Source organism: Macaca nemestrina, chromosome 11, assembly GCF_043159975.1.
Source record: "Macaca nemestrina isolate mMacNem1 chromosome 11, mMacNem.hap1, whole genome shotgun sequence".
Classification (NCBI taxonomy): domain Eukaryota; kingdom Metazoa; phylum Chordata; class Mammalia; order Primates; family Cercopithecidae; genus Macaca; species Macaca nemestrina.
The window spans coordinates 46679486-46701759 of record NC_092135.1 but is presented as its reverse complement, the minus strand read 5'-3'; the positions used below and the strand labels follow the sequence as shown (position 1 = coordinate 46701759).

The window sequence follows — 22274 nt, the reverse complement described above, 5'->3', positions numbered from 1 at the left end:
GTATAAAATTATGTAAGTTTGAAATGGTTTTAATTGTATTCATTAAAAATATTTACATTTCCCAGTACTTACTTGACAAAACCCCCTTGCAATATAATTCTACTCTAAACTTTTATTTATAAAATGAGGCTCACTTATGACATTTCAATGACTGCGATACTGCAAATTACTTACATTCTGTAAAATATCTTACGAACTTTCATATCAAAGGTAGTTTATATTGGATTATCGGAAACCCAATAGAGCCCACAGATGAGCTTCCTATAGTTCTTTTCATTAATGCTTGGAAAGCATGTGAACATGAAAAGTGCTGTTAAGTGCTATCATCTCCCTTAAATTTTCACTTATACTGTGTGCACATTGTGAAATAAACACATATGCAGCATGTCCATGTTTTGATATGTATTTTTTATTTCCCTGCAGTTTTCACTTATCAAGAACAAGTAACAGGGAAAGTTGTCTGAACTAGTGCATAAACAAACATTCTGAAACACCACTACACGTATCTAATTTACAAGAACCGTATAAAAAAAGTCACTAAAACACTACACTATGAAGGTGTCCAACGCTTACAGTCAGACTTTTTCCAACCCGTTACTTGCCTTGTAGCCACAGGAAAACTCTCCAAAATTGAAAAGACAATCTTGCCACAACCCTCCCCCCTCCCAACACCTGGGATGGCTCGATATCTAGACTTCCAATAATTATTGCAATGATATAATGCAATACATACCTGGTAAAGTATCTTTTATGTGGTGTGTTACAGTTTTAAAGCCAGTTAAAATATGCAGCCTTCAGATAAAATGTAATCCTCGAAAAATTTTCATATCTGCACAGTTTAAATGTGCTAGATGCATAATTTTTCCTATTCCATTTTTTGTGTAATTATTTTTTATAAATTGGTATTATAAATAGAAATATACATTCAAAATACATGGAAAAGTGAGTTACTACATTAAATTTGCATGTATCGATCCATCCCTTTCCCCTGCACAGTAATAGAAAATACTATTTTGCCTTGAACTTCATATTTGACAGTGAAATGCCACTAAAGTATTTACCAAAAAGTCCATCTAGTCAAATTGTGAAACAAAATGAACCAAGTGAAAACTTTACAGTTCCTTTAGAAAAAAATTACAAGAATTTCATTTCCTAGCTATGAATCTTTAACTTTTTAGACACAAAGTTGGATTTATTTTTACAAGATACAAAATGTAAACATGGCAAAATAAATAGTTAAAACAAGTGATGCAGGATCCCATTTCATGCTCATGATCCCATTAAAGAATTATTTTTTAAAATCCATTCAGTTGCAAATTCAAGTGCAAAAGCATGATGATGAATATCTACTATTCAAGTAACAGAAATAATATTGATGATACAAATAAACTATTTTACAAGGTAGTGATTTTCCCAATTTTACAAAATATACATCATATATGGATTTAACATCCAATATACTATAGTCCATTTAGGTCCATTGTTACACTCTGTGATCCACAGAGTGATGCCTTTTGCATTCAGCTGGAATATGAATGACTGCACACCGTCAGCACAGGTCAGAGCCACATGGTTTAGGTTATGTCACTTCCATAGCTACTGTTGTCTCTGCTATTCCATTTAAGCCCAATCTTTCTGGTTCGTGGTTCTCTCTATGATAAAGCAAAGAATAAAATAAACATTAATACTCTCTAGAACACTGATGCTACCACTTAGTATTTACAAAAACATTGTTATGTAACTACAACTAAACATGACTTCACAAGAACAATTCCCATTTTTACGATTTCTAGAAAGGAATGAGAAAAATTTTTCTTCAGCTCAGAAATTCCAATAATTCCTAATTTTTTTTATTATAGCTATTTTTTTTTTTTTTGAGACGGAGTGTCACTCTGTCGCCCGCTTGAGTGCAGTGGCCGGATCTCAGCTCACTGCAAGCTCCGCCTCCCGGGTTTACGCCATTCTCCTGCCTCAGCCTCCCGAGTAGCTGGGACTACAGGCGCCCGCCACCTCGCCCAGCTAGTTTTTTTGTATTTTTTTAGTAGAGACGGGGTTTCACTGTATTAGCCAGGATGGTGTCGATCTCCTGACCTCGTGATCCGCCCGTCTCGGCCTCCCAAAGTGCTGGGATTACAGGCTTGAGCCACTGCGCCCGGCCTTATTATAGCTATTTACTTAGGAAAGATAATAATTTAACATAACATTTCAGTAGAAGCCAATGAGAAATTACTTATGAAATATGTATCACAGGACAAACCAAGTTTTCCTTTTTTTTTCTGAGAGATGAAGCATATGACACTCAAAAAGAATAATCATTAGGAGCACAGTATTACGGAAATTATTTTCCACTAGAGTTTAATTCTATAGGCTTAAGATCATGTATTAACCTATGCAAATCAATTTTTTTCTGATTCACTGTTCTCCTTGTATTAGTGTCATAGACAGAAATATAAAAACATTCTAAAATATATTATGGATGTACATTAATCCTAGAATATTCTCATTTTTAATATACATAAAGTAATTTACTTTCCCTTTGTGTATGATGCTAAAGAAAACACAAATTTGGATGTGAAACCTAAACTCTGGCACGGAGTTAATCATAACAACTCTCATCTTCCAGACTGCCTAAACTATAAAACACCAGACAAGAGTAACTTCACGCCTGTAATCCCAGCACTTTGGAAGGCTGAGGCGGGTGGATCAACACGTCAGGAGATCGAGACCATCCTGGCCAACATAGTGAAACCCCATCTCTACTAAAAATACAAAAATTAGCCAGGTGTGGTGGCAAGTGCCTGTAGTCCCAGCTACTTGGGAGACTGAGGCAGGAGAATTGCTTGAACCCGGTAGGCGGAGCTTGCTGTGAGCCGAGACTGCGCCACTGCACTCCAGCCTGGGCAAGAGAGCGAGACTCCATCTTGGGGGTGGGGTGGGGGGGAGGGGGGAAAAGTAACTGAAGCTTCTAACATAGACTGTGATGTGTTTAACAATTTGATGTCCTTTTCTTTCTTTTCCTTTCTCTCTCTCTACTACTACTCTCCCTTTCTCTAATAATCCTACTAGGTTGGCATTTAAGCATCCTACTAGGCACCTTAAACAAATAACTAAGTCACAGAATTTTATACAGATCTTCAGTATCTATTGAAAATCAAGTCTGTCAATAAACACCTATTGCTTGAGCAGTGTAAAAAAAAGTCTTTTTCTTCCCACAGGACAGCCAGCACAAAGGGTTCTCATCACTGAAACACACACACACACCTTGCTATGCTGCTGATGGCACTGCTGGGAGTAACCTTTGGCACTCTGTCCATACTGGCAGCAACTGTGGCAAGTTTTAAGGCTGTTGGCGATGGTGCTGAAGTCCGTGTATTGATATGCACATTGACTGGAGAAACAACACTGACATTATTGAGGTGCACTGCATTTGTCAGGCAGGAATTGTTCATGGGAAGTGTCTGAGGACTGCTTGTGCACAATGCTGGGATTAAGTGGTTTGTAGTGGTGTGGCCAACTGTCCTTACAAGTTGTACAGCTGAAATCCCTGGGCTAGATGATAAAGCCATATTGGTGGAGTATAATGTTTTAGAGGTTCCTGAAAAAGAAAAAAGTCATTCAATTAGTATCATGAGACATCAATAAAACTATTTTTAGAAGTTTAATAAAAATAAATACAAATATTTGTATTTGAATTGAATGCCAAGTTAACTTTTCACACACCGATCTCTCCAAAGGGAGATTCTGATCACTAAGTAGAATGTACTAATCTGCTACAACCCCCAAAACATCCTCTTTCTACTGGTCTACAAAAAAGAGCTTTGCAAAGTATCCTGCCGCCTATATCTGGCAACTGTGGAGTTAAGTATAACAGGACAGATGGAAATGACAGTTAGGTTTCCCTAAGAATGCACACATGCATGAATATTAGTAAAAATGGACAATCAGGCTCATGAGTATATATAAAAGCAAGTGGAAAATCCTAGGGTCTGAGAGGTAGCTGAAGGATGATAGGAATAGCAAGTTTTTGCGGACTCAAGGTACTAAGAAGCAGACAGGGTTTCATGGCAATACTCTATCTAAAGAGGCGGAGCCAGAGGAAGTATGCCTATGAGTGGTATGTAAGAGTGGGAAGGCAAACCGAATTTCCAGTTTATTACTGTCCTGGGTTATATTTCACCTTTTTATCAATGCATGGATGATTCAATGGGGATGGTTAGCTCAACAGATTTCCTAAGATGTGAGGCAACTGACAGTATGTGAATGAAACCAGGAAGGGTAGAGTGTTACACAGGTTATGTATTCAATGGATGAGGGAGAAAACAAGGAGTAGATTCTATGTGAATTCTAGAAACATCTAGCTATTTCTCCCTATCTTTCCAAAGAAATCCTAAAGAGTCCTGATTGACTTCTTATACACATTTTCTCCTTGGATAAAAAAACAAAAACCATACTCCCAATTACTGAGTTACAACTTCAAGAAAGTAGGTACCATGTGAAACCCCAGCTGTACCTGAAGGCTGGACAACACCGTTTATGTTGTTGTGGCCAGTGTTCTGTTCCTTGGCTACCTCACTGCGACTTGGAACAGGTGCACTGACCACTGCAGATGCAGCAAAGTGGGCGCTTGCTGAGTCAAGTGTTTTAGACATACAGTCAGAGGTGCTTGAGCCCTATAGAATGAACAAAGTTAAATTCTCTAATTTTTAGATGTAATTTTATGAACATATTAAGGGATGGGGCAAACCCAAGAGGCTGTTGCCTTTCTAACCTTGAACAATTATAAGTGTTTAGATTAAGAGATCTAGGATTCCATAGACGATTTTTGGTAAATGAAGCAGGGAAGTGAACAAAAACTGGGGATTTATTTCTGAGAAAGAACTAGAGATTAAATAACCCAAGGCTTTAATGTTCTATTAATTTTTCCAGTAAATATTAATGAATGCTTTTAAAAATGCTTGACAAACTAGATACTTGGATAAAATGAAATCAAAGATATAATTAATAGATATTTTTGTCACAACGTGAAAACCTATCTTGGCCTAACCCTGAAACAGGCTGAAACTACTTTAGGCTGGTTAACCAAGAGACTCAGAAAAGTTTAAATAGCCATTCCTCCTTCATTCTGTATAAAACTGGTTACTAAGTCCTACAGCCCTAGTCCTTGAGCAAGTCCCAGATACACCTGGATGTCACAGGAGTGTTGGGTTCCAAAGTCACTGAGATACTCATGTTACTGGAGTCAGGATCTTTAAAGTCAGTGTACTGACCCTTTGAGAATGGGCTGAACCACAACGGGCAGATTCTAGCCTGCGAGCTCACAAAATATAACCAAGATTGAGTAAATCTCAGTTACTACTTTACAAGTGGTTTTAGAATTATAGAGCAATAAAATTTAAGACCTAAAATGCAAGGTTTATGTTTTTCAGGTGGTTCAAATTTGAAATAAGATTTCTTAGTTTTGTTTTTAGTGGCTTAAAATAGAAATTTATCATCATATAGTTCTGTAGGCCAGAAGTCCACAATGAAGCTTATGGGGTTAAAATCAAGGTGTTGGCAAGGCTGGTTCCTTCTGGCAATTATGGTTTTATGAAGTATTTTTATTCTTATCTCTAGCATCTTTATTTAGTGGTGTCTACAAACAACTTCCCTTAGTGGCAATTTTCTTCTTCATTTTTAAAAACTTTTATTTATTTATTTATTAATTTTTTTGAGACACAGTCTGACTCCATCACCCAGGCTGGAGTGCAGTGGCGCGATTTAGCTCACTGAAACTTCCCCTTCAGAGTTCAAGTGATTCTCATGCTCCAGTCTCCCAAGCAGCTGGGCTTACAGGTATGTACCACCATGCCCAGTTAATTTTTGTATTTTTAGTAGAGACAGGGTTTTGCCATGTTGGCCAGGCTGATCTCGAACTTCCGACCTCAAGTGATCTGCCTGCCTCAGCTGCCCAAAGTGCTGGGATTACAGGCGTGAGCCACCGTGCCTGGCTGCAATTTTCTTCAACAGGAAAATGTGATTCACAATGGCAAGGCATTATGCTGTTAATATATTGCACAATTCAACTGAATTACTGCCCAGCTTATGAAGCACATCCACATGGCACTTAAACACATAGTTTAGGAAGTGGTTAGGAAAGTTATATCTTTCAAAAAAATCTTCTTTGGGGGAGTAGAGGTGGAGAATGATTCTTACAACTGCATATATAATTACTTCTATAAATTCTTAACAACCCTTCAAAAAATTTAAAATACCGTATCTGGCTCCAGAACTCTTCTCAAAGTATTAAGAGACTAGTTTATAAGCTAGTCACTTAAAATTACGTACATTAACTGAAAAGAAATTCAGGTTAGAGCCCCCAAATCAAGAGTGGCAAAACCAAGATTATCTTCTTGGTATCTGACTTGACTAAAATGGAATAAAACTACATACTGATGAAAGAAACAGACATAACTATGACAAAAAGAGCAGTTTACCTGTGCTTTTGGATGTGTCTGTTGCGAGGAATGCTGAGATTGCTGTTTCTGCTGAAGCTGGGCAAGTTGCTGCCTTTGCATCTGAACTAACTGCTGCTGATGTGTCTGAAACTGCTCTTCCGTGATACCCCCTGTTACTGGTAAACAACATGAATTTTGGAAATGAGTACGTTTTAAAAGATTTTTAATAACATAAGCAGAATATAAATTTACTCCACAATTAAGATGAAAGCAATAACAAACTACAACATGGATTATCAGAAAATAATCTAATGAAAATGGCAAATCTTTCATCAAGTGTGGCGTATGCTTGTATCTGTGATCTCCATCACATGCTAAGAAAAGTGCCTAAATGTAGTTTTTGTTGAATAATATAGTTCTAACATGAATATTTTACCATTTATTCAGACTTAACATCTTTGAGACCACTCTTAATTCTCTACATTATGACGAGCAAGTAATGAGAAAAACTTTGATTTATTCATGTTAATAGTAATAAAATAATCACTAAGTTATAGCCTTAATAAGAAAGTAGGACCATCTGCAAGACTGTCAATGATTTTTACTGCTGGTTTCATATAATATTGAAGTGAAAATATTTTATTCTCTGATTACAAATCAAAGTAGAGAGCAACATTCATCTAACATAACCATAAACTATAATTTAAGACAACAGATTCAATGTCTAAAGTAAATCCATCTATAAAAATATGGGCTAGAAATCAGACAAGTATTCAGAAAACTGAAGATAATATGTATCCTCAGATGTAATAAATTCTATTGTGACCAACTATGTTAAAAGTGTGTTTCAAATGAAAACAAAATATTTTGTTGTTTTTAACAACAACAAAAATACTTTTGGGTTGGTAGATCATAGATAAAATATTGCCAACTAGCTGCGTTTTTTGAAAAAATCAGCTAAGTTACAGAAACCATTTTTCTCAAAGAAATGTCAACAAAATTTCATTCGTTGATATTTCAGCAGATGATTGATAAATTGATTTAGAGAACACAAAGACATTTCCATGGAAGTCAGTACAATATTAGAGTCAAGAAAAATTAAATGACATGAGAAGAAATGTACTTTAGAGTAATTTTGCTCTATTTTTTAACTGCTCACTTTCCTTTCTCCCAATTATTTCAATCAACAAATATTTACTATCTACTATAATGCAGAATGCTGCACTAAGAGTTACAGTGAATACAGGGGAAAATAAGAAGAGGATCTCTGTTACAAAGTCCTGGAATGTAGTTGGAAAGAAAAGACAGACATAAGAAATACCAATTAATGAATCAACCTTTACATGTAATTGAGTGATCTAATCAATATGACCTAAAGGAGTTTAGACTGGCAACTATAGCCTCAATCTAGCTTACTTAACTCTCCCAAGTTTTCTGTTGAGTAGGATCACGCATAAATAATTTAAAAAAATATTTATGGTAAATTAGACATATAACAAGTTATGCCTAGTACAGTCTATTTTCTATGAAAAAGGAGTTATGCCCCAGAAATGAACAAAGCTTTGGATATACTCTCATTTCTATTCCACAATATTATCATTAAAATTTGTCTTGGACTAGAAGGGGAAAACAGTTCTTAGATAGCAATGTTATTTTTAAAAGATTCAAAACCTTGGGGCTATTACAGTGCTCACTCTAAAATTTTTAAATTACCTGTATTTTTGAAGTACACATTAGTTATCTTACTGAATTACCAACAAAATCAAATGTCTTTCTTTGCACATGTTAAATTCACTGCAAGTGTTCTATTTTTAAATGAAAAAAATTTTTTTAAATTCTAAATTTATAATCTTCAACCTCAAATGAAAATGTGAAGTATTCATGAATTTCCAGCTGTTTGAAAACCTTGGGGAAAGAGATGAAAAATAGTTTATTAGATACAAAGACAGAAAGAAAAATCTTAAATTAAACCCAAATAAATCTGTTTAAGTCCTATGTGTACAGTTCACCAATTCAAAAGAAATGGACTTGGAATCTGGTATTATTACAACAGTCCTTAAGTCCAGTGTCAAGTGTGTCCAGAGTTGAGCTTTACGCTCTGGTGAAAAGGTGAGAGGCACAATGATTAACATTAAGTGAGGAATAAGCCAAATAAGAATATATACTTTCAGTGGCTATTTCAAAATTGAGAAAGCAGCAAGAATGAGAATTTTTTCTTCTTTCTATAATCGTTTAAGTCAGCTGATAAAATCTTACTAATTCAGAATAAAGTATATATCTAAATTAGTAGAAAGAACAAATTCCTGTTTTTTGGAGGCAGAGTCTTGCTCTATTGCCCAGGCTGGAGTGCAGTGGTACAATCATAGCTCACTGCAGCCTTGAACTCCTGGGTTCAAGTGATCCTCCCGCCTCAGCCTCCTGAGTAGTGAGTAGTTGGAACTACAGGTGCATGGCATCACACCTGGCTAATTTTTAAAATTTTTTGTATACCCAGGGTCTCATTATGTTGCCCAGGCTGGCCTCCAATTCATGGCCGCAAGTGATCTGCCTGCCTCAGTCTCCCAAAGTGCTGGAATTACAGGCATGAGCCACTGTGACCAACCCAAATTGCTACTTCTTAACAACAACAAAAATATTTTTTGGGTTGGTAAATCATAGATAAAATATTGCCAACTAGCTGTGTTCTACCTGCTTTTATGAACACATGATCATTTGTGTACATATTAAAAAGGGAAACAGATAAAACTAGCTGTTTTTTTTGGGTGTCCGCATTTACTGTCCTGTCTTCTTGAGACCATTAATTTGCTCAGGAACCTTATTCTTTTCTCCTCATAGGAAACTCAGAAAATCCGAACCTAGTCGCAATCCAAATTATTCAGACTAATGGTCAGTGTTTCTTAACCTTTTTAAACCTAGGTGGACTTTGATACTAAAATTCTCATTTCTGATCCCATTTCTGGTTGAGAATCACTGACACAAATTTAATTCTATATGTATATGCTTTAAAAAATTACATTCATTTTTTTCTTTTCCCCCTCACCTGAATCTCAGTATGTTATATCCATTCTTGGCATCTAGCTCTTTATTATTAAGCAAGGTATTCTGTGCTTGCAACAAGCTGATCTTCCTCATTCAGAATTTTCTAGAGCACTATTTATTATTACTTCAAAACTTTAGACAAAAATCGCCAAGAGTAATCAATGACACAAAATTGGAACATATACAAAATATCCTTTCTAACTCCTTTATTATTTTGGGGTGGAGGAAAAGTGGTATGAAATGCACAGTTTTAATAGCATGGACACAATATTGAATTGCAATTCTCAGGGTTCTCAGGGTTTACTTACTGGTAGGTGGGGGGGGGGCAGGAGAAATTTGACTGAAAGCACTTTCTCTACTAATTATTTTTTCTTTCATAAGTTACTGAAATACATCCAGAAGATATTTCTTACATTGCTCTGGATTACCAAGAGGCACACATTAAAGTACATCAGAAATAAGTAATAGTTATAGAGTGAACAAATCTGTTTCAGAATAAGATACAAGACAGGGACCAGGGACCCAGCTTTGGGTGAGGTGATGGTGGCACCAAGGGCAAGTGGGAATGTACAAAAGGGAAATTGAGATTCTCTGCTTCTCTTGCTTAGGGCCAAGCCCAGTTTTTTCACTAGCTGATCTTAAGTTGCTAGCTTAAAAGTGAAATTCATGCTGGTCATAAATCTATCCCATCACATGCCCACAAATCTTATCAATTTAAAAGTAACCATAAATCTGATTGTTTTGTGAAGGCAGGAGTATTTCAATACTCCAGATAGATGAGAAGTATTCCTTTCCCTAAGTAAAATGTTTTGCAAAACTTCCTGGGTAACACATTCTCTATAACACATTCGGCATACTTGTTATATGATTTTCCCTTTTATATACCCAAATATGTAATTCAGGACATTAGTAACATACTTGTATTTCTAGATATATTGTATACAGAACAGTCTGTTTTTCACGAAAGCCCCTCACCTTTCTGGCTATCTTCTACAAATCTGATTCATTACCTATCTTGTAATTACCAGTCTACTTTTATTCCTCAGATAAATCCATATGCCTTTTCTTAGGTATCTGTCACCATCCTTGGAAAGCAGACTTTGTTTTCAAAGGTCCCAGCCATCCCTCATGAAATGAGTTCCTGTATGGTGCTCTGCCTAAGGTGACTTCTTAGTGATCAACTAAAAACATACTCTGTGTACCTCCACAGATTTTACACTAACACAATGATTATAAAGCTTTAGGTCCCTGCTTCTTAAGCTTGTGCCCAGAGGTATTCTTGAGTATATGGGAAATCTTTGTTAACTCTGTATTATTTTTGTTGACAAATGAAAAGAACAATCTAAACAGAAATACACTCTGGATCTTCTGGATGATCATCCCACAACAGAGTAGGAACACAGGATTTTTGTGCTTGTGCCTTTGTTTTTTCATCATCTCTTAACTTTTAATGCAGTGTTTCTTAAACTGGCCTAAGATGGATTCTTGGGAAGCCATGAATTTTTCAAATACTAGCCTCGACTAAATTTTCACGGCTTAATGAAGAATACCTAATTTGGTAGTAAAGATTATTTAAAAGTCAAAAAGAATACATTATCTAGTATTTTTTCATCTACCAGGTCAGTCTTTGTTACAAGTTTTCTTTTTTTCTTTTTTAAGAGACAGGGTCTTTGCCTGGGTGCAGTGGCTCACGCCTGTAATCCCAGCACTTTGGGAGGCCGAGGCGGGTGGATCACCTGAGGTCATGAGTTCAAGACTAGCCTGGGCAACATGGTGAAACCCCATCTCTGCTAAAAATAAAAAAATTAGCTCGGCGTGGTGGCTCGTGCCTATAATTCCAGCTACTTGGGAGGCTGATGCACGAAAACTGCTTTGCCTGGGAGGCGAAGATTGCAGTGAGCCAGAATCATGCCATTGCACTCCAGTGTGGGCGAGAGAACAACACTCGTCTCAAAAAAAAAAAAAGGGGAGACAGGGTCTTGCTATGTTGCCCAGGCTGGTCTCAAACTCCTGGCCTCAAGCCATCCTCCCACTTTGTCCTCACAAAGTGCTGAGATTACAGAGGTGAGTCACTATATCCAGTATTACAAGAGTTTTGGTATATGCTTTATCAAAGATATTCTGACTATATGCAATTTTTGTTTTAAAGGACAGATCTGGGGCAGGATTAAAGGGTAGAGAGAGGGATCTTACATCAAATCTTCTGGGTTAGAGTGGGAAGTCAAATGAAAGTTCATATAAACCACTGGAGCTACTCTGCTGACAAACATATCCAGGAGGGTTGACATTACCTTTCCAGGACTGTATACATCTTACAAATGTAACTCTTACAGTGAAAGGCAAACTAACCAATAAACTGAGTTTTTGTGGGTGGGGAGTGGAAAGGTGAGGGGCGTTGGGGAATGGAGAACAAATAGATGTGAGGATAATGAAAAAAGACTAAAAATCCATTTAAACTTCTGAAACCCAAGCCAAATATTTACAATTGAAACTTTGTTATTTCCTTTTATAGTTTAACTAAAATATTTTAATCCCTTAGGTCTGAATCCATTTCTCACCTCTGGAAGCAACCCTAATCCTTAGCTAGATGCTAAATCACATTATACCAATCCTAAAACTATCATACTTGCACACATTTATGACGATTTAAGAATGAATGGGAAGAGAAACTGAAGAAATTAAAAATCAGGAATTTCTCTTGGAAAACTTTACAAACAATGATTTTAGAAATTGGTAATATTAAGATATTTAAAGTTGTCAAAAAGGCTGCTGGTATCTATTCTGTATATTATGACAGGTAAGATAAGAAAAAAGTATCATGTTAATTTGCAACCATGCATTAGTGAAAACTAAAACTAAATGTAAATTAATCTGTCCTTTCAAATCTGAAAAAGCAAAGCACTTTTAGATACAAAATGTATTTTCTTGAGTTCTGGATTTAAGAACATCATCTCAAAGAATAATACTGTAGTTTCAAAGGATTATCCCCTGTTTATGTGAAGAAATTACATTCTTCATGTACACATTACAATTTGCATGTGCTATTAATTAAGTTCCTTGAAGGTAAGGATTGTCTTGTAAAACTGCAACTTTTAAACACTTAACCCAGTGTTTCCCATATAAGAGACACTAAATGATGTATGAAATTAATTTCTCTTGGTTATTCAATTGTCATGTTCACCACAATCAATCTATTCTTTATCCTGCTTTTTTTCTTTGAGAAGTGTTTTTCAATTAAGAGGATATACCTTTATTTTACTTAAAGGTTAATGAAACACATCTCTGCTTTCAAATGAAGTCTTTAGTTTTGGTTCTAATACCTAGGATACAGTTTTCAATTTTCCTTTAAGTATATAAAAGATAACACACACACACATATATGCAATTTTTGCATACATATGCAAATATATATATATTTATTTATTTTTTTGAGTCAGGGTCTTACTTTGTCACCCAGGCTGGAGTGCAACGGCAAGATCTTGGCTCACTGCAGCCTCTACTTCCTGGGTTCAAGAGATCTTCCCCCCTCAGCTGGGACTAGAGGCACGTGCCACCACACCCACCTAACTTTTGTATTTTTAGTAGAAACTGGGTTTTGCCACATTGCCCAGCCTGGTCTTGAACTCCTGGCCTCAAGTGATCCACCTGCCTCAGCCTCCCAAAGTGCTGGGATTACAGGCATGATTCACTGTGCATGGCCTAGAATATATTTTGGACACATGGGCTATGACTTGGAAAACATTAATCAGGGCTATTAACAACATTTAAGAGAAAATTATTTGCCACTAGCCCTTAATTCCACATAAGATGCAGCCCTCTTTTTAATTTTTGTTTAAGAACTAAGGAACTTGTGATATAAATAAAGTGCATTATGTTTCTATTTCTGATTAAACTCATTTGCTGGGATTTCCCAGCTGTGAAATGGACAATTTAGTACTAATAATCTGTTTAGTTCAGTGTTACTCTCTGCCAGGGAAAAGTACAATCCAGTGTTAGTCTTGGTCCCTTATTTTTTGTCTTGTTACTCTTAAAAACAACTGTGCTCTCACGACCAAGCCCACTAAGAACAAGCAGAAGGAAAAAGTGTTCAAGACACATAGATTAAAAAAACCAAACACATGAGGATCCCATTCTTTTGCTGTATCCTTAAATACATGAGGATACATCCATCAAAAGTAAAAATATAGTTTTCTAAAACTCCCTCATCCTTCCATTTAGGTAGATGAGGAAATTCCTATCTGTATTCATGGAATTGTAACTGAATTCACTTAAAATTATTATCTAACCAGAACTAACAAATCTATATAATGAATATAACTGATACAAATCATTAAATTATAAGTTTTCAATTATTTTTTTAAATGCTGTTAAAAAACTTTTTTCATTATGTATTTGTATTGCCATGCCTATTATTTTAAAACAAAATACATCTGTTGAAAACAAAAAACCTTGTGGTCCCAGTGACTAGAGGAGTCACAGTCAAGAAGAATGAGTTCAAACAAAATCTTTTACTCTAGGAATAAATTACTAAATAAGACAGATATGATTTCAAAACACTGAATTCTAATGTACCTTAGTTGCTGCTTAAGTCTTAAAATTTTTTAAGGAAAGAAATGGTACTGTGTTGAGGGTATTAAAAAATTTCAGATAGGAAAAATCACACAGACCAAAAAGATTATTTTTTTTCTAATGGTAATGTAAAGATAAAAATACAAAAAAATCTTGTTGTCTATGATGTTAACATAGCCAACTTGTGACTTAAATTCCCTGAGAAGTACATGCACGCCTAACGTAACAGTTTAAATGCTTATTTTATGTTGTATGGTAGTGTCATAGGATTATAGAGGTGATTATAATGGAACTATTTAAGTCGTATTAACTTATATTTTGGACCAATACATATGTCGTATTGATGATATAACAATATATACAGGCTGGGTGCAGTGGCTCAAGCCTGTAATCCCAGCACTTTGGGAGGCCGAGACGGGCGGATCACGAGGTCAGGAGATCGAGACCTGGCTAAAACGGTGAAACCCCATCTCTACTAAAAAATACAAAAAAAACTAGCAGCGCAAGGTGGCGGGCGCCTGTAGTCCCAGCTACTCGGGAGGCTGAGTCAGGAGAATGGCCTGAACCCGGGAGGCGGAGTTTGCAGTGAGCTGAGATCTGGCCACTGCACTCCAGCCTGGGCGGCAGAGCGAGACTCTGTCTCAAAAAAAAAAAAAAAAAAAAAAACAACCAAAAAAAACAATATATACAACACATATATACTTTCTGGAAAAAAGTCAAGTTAAATCTAGAGTTAATCTGGAATGTATAGTACGAAGCTGAAAATATCTGACAATGTTCACGCTGAGAAGGAAGACATTAAAATCACTTTTTAATGTGGTATACATCAGCAGAGAAAACAATCAGCCTACGGTCAAATGTAATTATAAATGCCTCTATATGGTGTGTTTTAAACTCTCTTTTTAAGAAAAATTATTTTGAGAATGTTTAGTACAGGAATTCCATTTAGCTAAATAAACTGGAACTTTGTCTTAGAGCTGGCTGAAAAAAGATCTGATTTAATACTTGTCAACTTTCTACTATCTTTAGATTTCTAATAATCCTGCAGCCTCAAATTGTATTACACATTTATCCATTTCAGCTTCAAGCACTCTTTCAACTTCACAGACTCATGAACTTTATATAATGGGAGGCCATTTTCCTTACTTAAGTTCGTTTAGGAGAAAATTAACCAACTAATTTGGATAAATGATATGCCAATTTCTAATCATTCAAACAAATCCAATATTTCATTATAACCTTTAAACAAATCACTGTACAAGTCAAGTTGGAAAAGAGGCAGTTCAGTAGCTAAAAGAGACTGAACATTATTGAGACCAATCAAGCTAAAGTGATTCATGATCACTGTAAGGAAGTTTAAATATGATAATTTCACATCCTAGAATGTATCATCCAGGAAGTAATTTAGAAATACAAAAAAAAAAAGGTATCAACAGTGTAAGTCTCTATGTTAGTCTTGGGATACAATGCATATATACAACGTATACATTATAAAGATATTTATAAATTATACATACTTGCATACATGTGATAAAACAGACCACAGAAGAAAACAAATCAAAATTGTACCTTAGATTCTCCAGATATTATACATTATTTACAATGTACATGTCATAAAAATATTACATTAATTTGAATACATCTCTTAAAAATGAAAAAACTTCCTGATTTAACTAGAGGTAAGCTATCGGACAAAAATTATTATTCATAGGGGCTTGGCACAATGGCTCATGCCTATAATCCTAGCACTTTGGGAGGCTGAGGCAGGTGGATCACCTGAGGTCAGGATTTCGAGACCAGCCCGGCCAACACGGCGAAACCCTGTCTCTACTAAAAATACAAAAATTAGCTGGGCATGGTGGTATGTTCCTGTAGTCCCAGCTATTTGGGAGGCTGAGACAGGAGAATCGCTTGAACCCAGGAGGCAGAGGTTGCAGTGAGCTGAGATCACGCCACTGCACTCCAGACTGGGCGATACAGCGAGACTCCATCTAAAAAAAAAAAAAAAAAAAAAAAAAAATTATTCACAGGGAGTCTCCTAAAAATCATTTTCCAGAAAGAGTTTTCAAAGGTACTCTCAAGGAGTAATGGTTACATTTAATCAAAGATTACGCACCAAAATGAAAATTACCTTTAACATAAGCAGTAGATAGTACTGCGCTGTGATTATCTGGTGGCAGCTTATAAGCAGTGTGCTTTGTAGGGAAGTCTGTATGCATTCTGCCTACATTTACCACACCAGGAATACACCCGAAATAGATGTCAGTGGTTTTACAGTACTAGTTAGGACAATTTGGTTAAAATGTGAGGCAGAACAGTACAATTTTGTTTCTTAGGTTGGGGAAAAAAATGCAGTAGGTTAAGATAAAATTCCTTTCCCAATAAAATTAAGTAAAAAAGAATAGCAGGATATACTTTTAACACAGCAACAGCTTACCTGATATGCCATTCTTGCTGGTGTTCAATAAAGCTACAGATGCTGCAGAAACTCTTTTATTGTTCACAGTCTGCCCTGGTTTTCTTGAGGTACATTCTTCACTATCACTGTCCTGTAAATTTAGTAGCCTTGGCTGGAAACACTGTAGTCGACATGATCTGATATTGCTTAATATTTCAGAAAGGGACAGTCTATTTTCACAATGTTTACTGGAAGCATTGGTCCGAGAGAAATTAGAAGAAAAGTCTATAGTTTGGGAAGAGCTTGAAAAACTATTCAGCATTTCAGGGTCTATCTGTTTTAGGACTGGGTCATGTTCTGTGGATATTCGGTCCATTATGACCCTGAAAAGCAAAATAAAACCAAACATTAACTAAGACAGCTGAACATTTTTTCTTTGTCTTCTGTTCCAGATAGCAAACAAAAACCAAAAACCAAAAAACAAATACCAAAAGTGAAAACAAATACTTCACCTTCCACCTCTGCCAATTCGCCTCCTTGCAAATCCTATACATCTTCTTGGGACTGTAAGTGTTGTAAGGCAATGCCTATACCTCAACTTATCCAAATCTGCCAGTTCTGAATTTTCACATGAATGGTTAGCTTGGTCCAAACGAGGCTGCAAAGAAAGAAAAAAAAAAAAACCCAAAAAACTCATGGAGTAAATTTGAAATGAAGACAGGTTAGATCATGATAAACATGAAGTAACTGCAACATTAGCAGAACAATTAAAATCTAGACATAAAACTGTAAAAATCGGGCTTCACTGACTATTAATCAGGTTAAATTTTACAAAACTGAATCAAAAGTTCACTCACCAAGATTACCCAAACTGAATTTAGTTTCTAAAGATAAATTCACTTAGGGTCCATTATACTTAAAAAGGAATGTATCTTTTAAAAAAAAATGCAGCTTTTAACGTATGTGTACAAAGTAGAGATGGTGAAATTACATTGTAATTTGTAGGCTTCCTACTGAGAAACCAGAAACAAAATTTTTTGGACTAAAAATTGCATTTCAAACTCTTAAAGGGTCAAACTGAAGCTTCCTCTTTACTTTTAAGAAACACATATCCAAGCGGGATGCAGTGGCTCATGCCTGTAATTCTAGCACTTTATGAGGCCAAGACAGGAGGATCACTAGAGACCAGGAGTTCAAGACCAGCCTGGGCAATGTAGCAAGATCCTATCTCTACAAAAATTACAAAAATTAGCAGCATGTGGTGGTATGTGCCTGTAATCCCAGGAAGCTGAGGTGGGAGGACTACTCGAGCCCAGGAGTTTGAAGTTACGGTGAACTGTATGATTGCATCACTGCACTTCAGCCTTGGTGACAGAGCAATACCCTGTCTCTAAAATAAATAAATAAATAAATAAATAAATAAATAAATAAATAAATAGAAAGAAAGAAAGAAAGAAACAGCCTGTTCCCTGCCTTCCCATTCCCTTCATCATTTTATCATGCTATGTCTGTCCCCTTTCATTAAGAATTTTCCCTTCTCTCATCAGCATAATTAGTAAACAAATCTCCACCTCTCCTAAATTTACACACCCTAAAATAGTTGTCAGTGTATGTTTACCATTACATAGCAAGATAAATGATCTCCACAAGCCATATAAGAAAGTCAAAGCCATCCTCACAATGCTACATTATACCTCATCCGAGAACCTTGGAGAGTGATATAATGCGACTTCATAGCATAAAGCAACTTCTAGGTGTGTCAAAAAGTTATGAATACAATTATTAGACAAAACACTGCCATTATGGAAGTTTAAAAATTATTATTTTGTTTGATACCTACTGGTATGTATGCACAAGATGGGCTTGCATAACAATAAATTTCAATAAACACCTAGTAGCCATCAAAGGTTCTAGAACCAACTTACAAATTCTGGGTTTACTTAATTCTAGTAATGACACACTGAATAATTTTTACAACTGCTGAAGCTATAATTAGTGCCCAAAATGAAACTAAATTTCTAAAATGTGAGGAATTATCAATTTCCAAGAAGAAGATTCCGATGCCCTTTGAAAGGACTCAGTACCTTTTAGCATTTTTTACCAGTATTCACATAAAGGATATTACACAAAAAAAATTGATGCATTTCCCATTTTTAGATCAAGACTAAGTCATCTTGACACGGGTTACCTGTTAATTCCAGTTCACAAAAACACCACACACACACACAAAAGTTCTTACAGCATAATACTGGCATCCTGCCCGCCTTCTGAAAGCACAGGGACCATCAGGATCATTTTCTTCTTCCGGTTCTGATACTGGGGACAATACCTAGACAAAAGAGGAATTCCATTTAGGAGTTATCAAAAGTCAATAGATCAATGTTTATAATGCTCTAAAATTTAAATCTGATCACAAACAGTAAATCGCTTCTATATTACATATCGTAGGTACTGAATTCCCCCAAAACATTAAATGACTAGCAAAAATTTTCTATGGTTAAAAATCCTTCTTTTTAATGGATTAGTTCTTTCAGGTTAAGTATACACGGCATTGGCAATGCTTAATTGCTTCTAAACATGAAGTGCTAAGACTTAGAATTAATATAGTTTTTATACATCCCATTATATTTTATAAATAATGTATGTGGCTATAAATATTTAATGACAGTTATACTTCACCTATAGGTAAGTGTTTTTATCCAATAACTTTATCTCTCTGTAATAAAGCCAAAAACTAGGACACAAAAACAGCTTATAAATAGCCAAAAAATCACCACAACGAAAAAACCTCAAAGGCCATAAAGGTCAGGTTTTATTCAAAGGAAAATCTTGTATCTCCCCACTCACTTTTTAAAAATCCCTTTTTTTTTTTGAGATGGAGTCTTGCTCTGCCGCCCAGGCTGGGGTGCAGTGGCCGGATCTCAGCTCACTGCAAGCTCCGCCTCCCAGGTTTATGCCATTCTCCTGCCTCAGCCTCCCGAGTAGCTGGGACTACAGGGGCCCGCCACCTCACCCGGCTACTTTTTTTGTATTTTTTAGTAGAGATGGGGTTTCACCGTGTTAGCCAGGATGGTCTCGATCTCCTGACCTCGTGATCCGCCCGTCTCGGCCTCCCAAAGTGCTGGGATTACAGGCTTGAGCCACCTCGCCCGGCCTTAAAAATCACTTTTTAAACTTAGCAGATCAGAAGTAGAAAATAAGAAGAGAAAAGAAGACTTGCTAAAGTAAGCAGATTGGTTATAAAAGAGATAAGCCCACAACGCTATAGGAAAAGAATAAAGACTTTCAGAAATCTGTTACATATTAGAAAGCACTCTGCCCAGGCCATGTCATATCAGGCCAAATATCCCTAGGTAACTGAGTGGGCTTCTAGGGCAGTAGCACTGACCTATCAGAGCACACTTTATAAATGTCATAAAAACAGATTAAATAATACACAAATATACCGACGACAGGGAAATAATATGTTTTAGATAAATTTCCACCCATAATGATTAAAATTTTTAAAAAAGTTTTGGTACTTAAGTTTCAGTTGTCTCGCACTCTCACTTTGTAGTACATCTCTTTTTCTGACAAACGCTGGCTCAACCATATTTACTTGCAAATTTCTGAACCTCACAAATCCCTCTCTTCCTATTTTGAGAGGAAAAATGTTTTCTCCATACTATTTCCAAACTGTGGTAACTACCACTGAGCAGGGTCATCCAGGGGAGAAAGGTATTTGTTTGAGGTTCCAATATACCTCCACCAACCCTATGGGGGAGACACAGAAACAGTGAGCTGGGGCTGATTCTTCTTCATGGGGAACCAAGCCCCAAACCTGAAATTTGAAAGGAAATCCCAAATGTGAATTTTACACTTTGGTTCCTTTGCAAATAATGTACCTATGCTAAAATATACACAGGAAGTGTCACAAAGTCTCAGAAATTCTGTATATAAAATCTATCACCCCTTCCTCCTAACTACCATTCCCTAGGGGTAGATTCCAGGGGACAAAAGAAGTCTGAGGCATAGGAAGACAAAGCTAATGTTAGGAAAATCGGAAGCACGATCAAGAAGAGGCAGGGTTTTAGTTCTGTTCAGCTGCAATTCAGTGACATAAGTCTGGTTAAAATGTTTGTTCTCTTAAGGCTCCCTATTCCTTGTTCTTGGTTTATCAGACAAAGAAAAAGTATGATTACTTTAATGATCTTGTCAGCAACAAAATCCTCATTTTATAAGAGGTACAGTCTGAATAGCTGCCTCACTGAATGATGCCCAAATATAGGTAAACGTAAATACTTACTCTTTAGTAATATGGGGATACCATAAAATTAATGAGGATTGTCTAAGACCTAATATAAACAATCAGAACAACCTAAAAGTTTCAAAATGCAATTTTCATGTGAGTATGGGAACTTACTATATAAATCAATGCAAGAATTTGCAGCAGAAATGAAGATCCCTTAATGCACGAGAAACATGACTAGTTATGCTGACTGAGCTCTACTTTCAGGCTGCATGTACTAATTCCACCAATAAAAGTTTCTATAGGTCATAGCACCCTACAGTATCATTCTTTTTTTTTTTTTTGAAACAGGGTCTTGCTCTGTTGCCAAGGCTGGAGTACAATGGTGCAACCTTGGCTCACTGCAACCTTCATCTCCCTGGCTCAAGCGATCCATCTCCCGTCTCAGCCTCCGAGAGTAGCTGAGACTACGGTCATGTGTCACCACGCCTGGCTAATTTTTGTACTTTTGTTTCTGTTTTTTTGGTAAAGATGGGGTTTCACCATGTTGCCCAGGCTGGTCTCCAAGTCCTGGGCTCAAGCAATCCACCTGCTTTGGCTTCCCAAAGTGCTGGGATTACAGGCGTGAGCCACAATGCCCAGTCTGCAGCATCATTCTTTTTTATTTATTTATTTATTTATTTATTTATTTTTTTGAGATGGAGTCTCCCTCTGTCTCCCAGGCTGGAGTGCAGTGGCGCGATCTCCACTCACTGCAAGCTCCGCCTCCCGGGTTCACGCCATTCTCCTGCCTCAGCCTCCCGTGTGGCTGGGACTACAGGTGCCCGCCACCGCGCCCGGCTAATTTTTGTATTTTTAGTAGAGACGGGGTTTCACCGTGTTAGTCAGGATGGTCTCGATCTCCTGACCTCGTGATCCGCCCATCTCGGCCTCCCAAAGTGCTGGGATTACAGGCGTGAGCCACCGCGCCCGGCTGCAGCATCATTCTTAAAGGGCTGGGAATATATAGCAAAACTTTCTAGGCTCTCATTAGTACCACCAATAAAAGCCTATTTTACATACAGTTATCTAACTATGTCATTTTCTTACTTAACATTTTAAATAATTTCCCATTATGTATAATGTAGATAGAGGCTATCTGACATCTGGGTATTACTGCAGGCATTAAGCCTTTCATCCCCTCTTCCTCTTCTATGTTATGTGCTCCAGCAATGCTAAACTGCTAGGAGTTCCCTCTAGTATGTTGTGCCTAGAACCCTTCCCTATACTTTCTATCTTGAAAATTACTCTTTTGTAAGGCACTATATCCCTCATTCCTTCAAACTGGTCATCTGATGAATGTCCCATGGCTGTTCAAAGCTCTGCCTGAGTCAAAGTAGATGATCCTCTGACAAAAGTAATATATGGGTTCATTAAGCACTCCTCAAGGAATAAAATTAAGCATATCTTTGCACATTTGATACTATTCATGACTATCAGAATATTATCTGGGTAGAAAAACTAATCAGTGAAAAAAAAGAGTAAAACTAGTATAATCCAGCCAAAAGGGACACATTTTATGCAAACTCCAGATTTTAAATGGTTATAGCAATGAAGAGTTTTATAA

The 22274-nt window shown here is 36.5% G+C and overlaps 1 protein-coding gene across 3 annotated transcripts in view; it reads right to left on the bottom strand.

Moving 5' to 3' along the window:
- Positions 1-387: 387 nt before the first annotated feature.
- LOC105492696 (enhancer of polycomb homolog 2) overlaps positions 388-22274 on the bottom strand; it is a 142472-nt gene continuing 120585 nt past the window's right edge. For all 3 annotated transcript variants that reach the window (XM_011759929.3, XM_011759930.3, XM_011759931.3), the window contains 7 exons: positions 18680-18769; positions 16953-17098; positions 16480-16823; positions 6474-6610; positions 4511-4670; positions 3262-3595; positions 388-1652 (listed from right to left, as the gene is read on the bottom strand). In XM_011759929.3, the coding sequence (XP_011758231.1) occupies positions 1580-1652; positions 3262-3595; positions 4511-4670; positions 6474-6610; positions 16480-16823; positions 16953-17098; positions 18680-18769 (1284 nt within the window). In that variant the 3' untranslated portion in view covers positions 388-1579. The remainder of the gene's footprint in view (positions 1653-3261; positions 3596-4510; positions 4671-6473; positions 6611-16479; positions 16824-16952; positions 17099-18679; positions 18770-22274) is intronic.